The sequence below is a fragment of the Malus domestica genome, chromosome 17 (assembly GCF_042453785.1).
Source record: "Malus domestica chromosome 17, GDT2T_hap1".
Lineage (NCBI taxonomy): Eukaryota > Viridiplantae > Streptophyta > Magnoliopsida > Rosales > Rosaceae > Malus > Malus domestica.
The window spans coordinates 2,787,481-2,793,644 of NC_091677.1; the positions used below are offsets into that span (position 1 = coordinate 2,787,481).

Consider the following 6,164-nt stretch of genomic DNA (forward strand, 5'->3'; position numbering starts at 1 on the left):
CCAACTAATGAAACTCAACTCATACCACTTATTCCCGCCAACCAACACACCAAAAAAAATCTCGAAACTCTTTTTGTATTAAATCTCACACCTATTGGATTGAAAATGTGGTTAAGCTAGAGACAATATTGATGTGATTAGTAGTGAGTCACTAAACCGTCTCTAAAACTTTCACATGATATTAGAGTGGACAGATCAGGTGAGCTGTGGCTCACTAAAAACGATTTCACATGAGTAAGGGTATTGAGGCATATGTCCTACATCACAATGCTCATGAACAGCCATGCCCCGGAATCTTTCCCCTAATTAAGAGATGTTGCTTATGAAGGCTCTAAAGCATTTGTGCTTTGGACATAAATTAAGGTTTTGAAACTAATCATGCATCACTCTGCAAACGTAAACTATCTCAGTTAATTAAACTGGTTTGATCATTGTTTTGCCACTCAAGTTCTCAGAATATTAGTGCAAGATGCAAATAACATTGAAAATGGCCGCAGCATCGTACGCGGTCCAGGCATAACGCAATAACGTGCGCCTGGTTTGATTTGTCTCTTTTGTTTTTTAACCCTACATATGTCTGGCACTCACGACTTTGATTCGTAGGTTTCAGACTCTCATATCTATACAATGTTGTTGAAGTTGACATGTTGAAGCAGACAACGCTTTAGCGCAATGGTGAAAAACAATAGTGGTTATGCATTATGGTGCGAGTTCAATCTCCATTTATTCTCTTTCTCTCTAATATTTAACAAATTAACCGACTACTATCATTAATCAGAATAGAAAGTTGGCGTGATGAAAACGAAATAAGAAGATTAAATCGAAATTGTCAACATGGAGACTAATTAATCCTCCTGTGTTAGGTAGTACGTATGAATCATACACATAATATGAACATGCATCTAAGACTTTTATGTGTTTGTGATTGCATGCGGTGCTTATTTTTTATGATGTTTACATCATGAAAGAGAGTTACTAAATAATTAATTAATTCAAGTTTAACTAAACAAGTTACAACCAAAAGTCCAAATATAATACAAGCTAGATCTCACTTAATGACAGCCGTACCACATCAAAGATGTGGACTGAAATTAATGAACTAATATAGTTTTTTATATACTATTTTAGAAAAATGGCAATGTCCTATATTAGTGAAATTAATTAATTAACCTTCAAATGGCTATATATTAAAATTTGAAGCTTTCTCAATTCCTCGCTTCTTATTTAAATATTCTATGGCTTGTAGAAGTGTATATGCTTTTAAATATTCACTTGCAAACATGAATCTACGAGGAATCGACAAAACTTCAAAGTTTATTATTGAATGATATGAAAGGATTCCGACCCTAGCATCCTAGAGATTGCTTATATAGTGCCCTTTAGCTCTAGACTTTGTAGAAGCACACATAGGAAGCGAGTTAAACAAATAAAAAAATATCGAAAACGTATAAAAATCTTGAAATTTCGTTTTGGGCAAGTAAATGGAATATATTCAGCCAAAAATGACCATACGTAAAGATCAAGCGTTGAGTCTTGTTTGCCTTGCACTTCTCATTAAAACAGCGAGTCACGAGCACAAATAAGTCAAATCTGAAATGCTTAAAATTTACCGTTAATTTTACGTCTTTTCAACTGTTGTTCAATTATTTCATTTATATGTTCCACATCATTAATTAATAGAATACGGTGACAATATTGACTATCATGAGGATAGGCATCTAAAAATTAAATTGAAAATTCTTATAGACATAATGGAATGGAACAAGTCTTAAGTTCATGGAAAATTCCTAAAAGAATTTCCCTTTACCTTCGCACAATAAATTATTTAACGGAAAAGAGGAACCGAAGCTTCTGTGCAAGTGGTGCTGGAAAATAAGCAGACAAGAACCACTTTTTATGTTGGGGTTGTGATCTACCATGATGCCACATGATTGTAACCTGGCTGTTCCTCATGAAACCAAATTAAACAATAAAGAAAGGTTAAAGAGCCTCTCTTAAAGTTCGATTTTATATATATTTTTTAATATTTTATGTTTTTGTATAATATTTTATAATATTAGTACAAGAATTGACGTTAAATTTTAAAATGATAGAGAATCTATAAAGAAATATACTTTTAAGAAAATATCTTGACATTTCTCTGAACCAAGACTCAAATATCTCAAAAACAATTAAAGTTTAGGAGCCAGTTTACATTGACTAAGCTTAATTTACCGTGCCAGATCATCATTAGCTGATTAAGAAATATACAAATAAATATATATAATTGTGAAAAATCAGAAGCTGTCTTCGCCCTTGCATTTCTTACTGATCAAAAGGAATTTATACATCTCTCCTGCTTCCTTTGTTATTCACTGCAGCTCAGGAGAGTCAGCTCGGACTCTCCCTCCTCTCTCTCAAGAATTCAATATTTCCAAAGATCCAGATTTCATGGAAACTGCATAAAAAGTTGAAAACTTTCATGGGTTCTTCCCATATCTGAAAACCCAGTAAATCTTCAGCTTAAAGATTTGATCTTTCATTCATTGGCGTTTGGGTTCCTGTTCGTCGGTTTTTTTTTTTGTTTGTTTTTTTCTGGGGTAATCGGATTCCCGAGCAATGGCTCCGAGCTCCGTCGTGGTCACAATCGAAAAGCCCGAAAATCCGTCACTAAAGCACAATCTTTTGGATTCCTCAGCCTTTTTGGAGAAACAAAAAGCCGTGAGCACCAAGCAATTCACATGGGTTCTTCTCCTCAAGGTGAACAGAGTATTCGCCTGCCTCTCATGGCTGCCAATGGCGTTGAAGGCAATGTTCCTTTCGCTTAAAAAGCGCATTGCTTTATCTGACTTGACCGACGAAGAGCCCAAAACCCGAGGAAGGCTGTACAGATTCATCAAAGTCTTCCTCGGGTTGTCGATTGTGGCTCTCGTCTTCGAAATGATTGCGCATTACAAGAACTGGAATTTGAGTTTGTACCAGCCGTGGGAGGCGCAGGGTCTGGTGCAGTGGTGCTACATGGTTTGGTTGACTTTCAGAGTTGACTATATTTCCCCGGTGGCCATCACCATGTCCAACTTCTGCGTTGTGCTTTTTCTGATTCAATCTTTTGATCGATTGGTTCTGTGTGTCGGATGCTTCTGGATCAAGTACAAGAAGATAAAGCCAACAATTGCAGAAGATGCTTTTGACATTGAAGATCCTTCTAGTTTTCCAATGGTGCTTATTCAGATCCCTATGTGCAATGAGAGAGAGGTAACAGAGCAAACTAGCTCATTGAATTTCACTTCATCTTTACTTTTTATGTATGTTGGCAATTGGCATTTGTTATCGGAACAAATGACGGAGTGGATTGAAGAGCAACTTGATGGGCGTAAAGTTTAGAAACAACAAAATTCGGGCTTTGCAGGTTGATAGTGGATTGTGGGCCCAATTCCGAGCTCGGAGCTCAAACCTGCAAAGCTTGGATGCTATTTCTATGGACTTACGCTTGTCCAGTTGCTTTTCAGTTCATTCCTCCACTTTTTGGGTTGTTTTTCTAGGTGAATTGGCATTTGTTGTTAGAACGGATGACCGGAATGGATCGAAGAACTACTTGATAGGCATATCTTCATGGACTAACGTCTTTCAAGCTGTTCTTCGATCCATTCTGCCATATGTTCTACATCGATTTCATATTTACCTTCCTGCGTATATGATGCCTTCTATTGCTTATCTATCTTTCTTAACTTGTAGGTGTATGAGCAAGCAATTGCATCTTCATGCCAGATGGATTGGCCAAGAGACAGACTTTTGATTCAGGTCCTAGATGACTCAGATGATATAATTTTACAGAATTTGATCAAAGACGAAGTCTCGTTGTGGCATCAGAAAGGTGTGAATATAATCTACAGACATCGATTGATCAGAACCGGCTATAAAGCCGGCAACCTTAAATCCGCTATGGGTTGTGATTATGTCAAAGACTACGAGTTTGTGGCAATTTTCGATGCTGATTTCACTCCCAATTCTGATTACCTTAAGCGGACAGTTCCTCACTTCAAGGTGAGGACATCTTAGTTATTGATCTTTATTTGGTAACATTGGAGGGAATCGACCTTTGGACTAACGATTCTGAGGTTTTGTTGCAGGGAAATCCAGAACTAGGACTTGTCCAAGCGCGATGGTCTTTCGTGAACAAGGACGAGAACTTACTCACGAGGCTCCAAAACATCAATTTGTGCTTCCATTTTGAAGTGGAACAGCAAGTGAATGGTGTCTTTCTCAATTTCTTCGGATTCAATGGGACTGCGGGAGTTTGGAGGATTAAGGCTTTGGAAGAATCAGGAGGCTGGCTAGAGAGAACAACAGTTGAGGACATGGACATTGCAGTTCGCGCACATTTGAACGGATGGAAAATGATCTTCCTCAATGATGTGAGAGTCCTCTGTGAATTGCCAGAGTCTTATGAAACTTACAAGAAGCAGCAGCACCGTTGGCATTCGGGCCCAATGCAGCTCTTCAGATTGTGTCTTCCTGCTATCTTGACTTCCAAGGTATAGATTTCATCATCCAACTTTGTTTGATTGATTGCTTCCGAAGAAATGCTTGAATTGTAGGTTTATGTATCGAGTTTTAATCTTTCGAAATTATGCGTGCAGATATCGATGTGGAAGAAGTCGAACTTGATATTTCTTTTCTTTCTGTTGAGGAAGCTAATTCTTCCCTTCTACTCATTCACATTGTTTTGTATCATACTCCCACTGACCATGTTCTTACCTGAGGCAGAACTGCCTCTTTGGGTAATCTGCTACATTCCGATTTTCATGTCCTTTCTAAACATCCTCCCCTCCCCGAAATCATTCCCTTTCTTGGTCCCCTACCTTCTTTTCGAGAACACAATGTCTGTCACAAAGTTCAACGCCATGGTCTCAGGGCTATTCCAGCTCGGAAGTTCCTACGAGTGGGTGGTGACAAAGAAGACCGGAAGATCATCTGAGTCGGATTTGCTAGCCTATTCCGAGAGGGAATCGCTGTCTGCGAACGAAGAGAAGATCCTGAGGAGGAACTCCGAGTCAGGTCTAGAACTACTAAGCAAACTTAAGGAACAAGAAGAAGTAGTTCCCAAGAAAAAGAAGAAGAATGGGATCTACAGGAAAGAGCTTGCTCTAGCTTTCTTGCTGCTCACTGCAGCAGCCAGAAGCTTTTTATCTGCTCATGGAGTTCACTTCTACTTCTTGCTTTTCCAAGGCTTGTCATTTCTTGCTGTAGGGTTGGACTTAATAGGTGAGCAGATGGGCTAAAACAAGCTAAACAAAGTTCATATTTTTTTCCCATAGTTTTTTCTTTTGACAGCTACGATGAACCCTAATCACGTACGAGAAATTATTGTGTGGGACGGTATCACCACATCAAATGGGGTTCAAAAGTTGAATTCATTTTTACATGTAGAAACATTTTCCTTTTTGTTAGATAGTATAAGAAATAAATTATTGTACAATGGTATATGTCATCAGTGTATGAAGTATTGATAATCAAATATAAACAACTCAATTATTTTTTCATTGCTTTATGAATTGCGGGTTTTTACGCTCCATTTTTTGTCCATTTGCACTCCTCTTCTTGCTTCTATATGTTCCAATTATCAAGACATATGCAAAAACAAGGGAGCGTGAAAACTGTCACCGGAACAGAAAAACACATACCACCTCAACACAACCAAGAAACAAAATGAACCAAACTTTGTACTATAAATCAGTCAAGACTTGAAATAGAAGCATAATTTTTTACATAAACTTGAGCCGGAATTGGATTTTTTGTCAAATGTAGTAACTTTGTGTTGCATAAAACCTAAACCCTAAAAAAACAAGGGAGAGAGAAAATTATTGTCGAAACTTTAGAGTCTGTTTGATACTCTACTTGAATTTAACTTTTTAAAACGCAAAAACAATTTTCAAGTTTTAGGCCTTAAAAACTTGTTTGATAAGACTATTTTTAAAAACTGAACTCAAGACTAACTAAAAAATATAGTTTATTCTCTAAAAACACAAAAAGTGAGTTTTTAAACTTAAATTCACTATTTTCTTTTCTCTACCTGCTCCCCTCTCACTCCAAATCTATCTCTCTTTTATTCTTTCTCTCTCGCCCTTTGCTTTCTTTTTCATTTTTTTACCTTTTTCATCTCTCCTTCAATTTGCTCTCTTCAT

At 37.3% G+C, this 6,164-nt stretch overlaps 1 protein-coding gene across 1 annotated transcript; it reads left to right on the forward strand.

The window, feature by feature from the left end:
- The first annotated feature begins 2,285 nt into the window (after positions 1–2,285).
- On the forward strand, positions 2,286–5,522 carry LOC103404362 (xyloglucan glycosyltransferase 4-like). The gene is made up of 4 exons (XM_008343263.4): positions 2,286–3,234; positions 3,715–4,023; positions 4,110–4,514; positions 4,620–5,522. The coding sequence occupies exons 1-4, from the start codon at positions 2,599–2,601 to the stop codon at positions 5,259–5,261; spliced, it is 1,992 nt and encodes a 663-aa protein (XP_008341485.3). The 5' UTR covers positions 2,286–2,598; the 3' UTR covers positions 5,262–5,522.
- Positions 5,523–6,164: the final 642 nt, after the last annotated feature.

Excerpts from the sequence above, each read along its gene's own strand:
- LOC103404362 (XM_008343263.4), top strand. The coding sequence starts at position 2,599 with ATGGCTCCGAGCTCCGTCGTGGTCACAATCGAAAAGCCCGAAAATCCG. Across the intron at positions 3,235-3,714 it reads CTATGTGCAATGAGAGAGAG|GTGTATGAGCAAGCAATTGC; the intron begins GTAACAGAGCAA and ends CTTAACTTGTAG. Across the intron at positions 4,515-4,619 it reads CTGCTATCTTGACTTCCAAG|ATATCGATGTGGAAGAAGTC; the intron begins GTATAGATTTCA and ends TTATGCGTGCAG.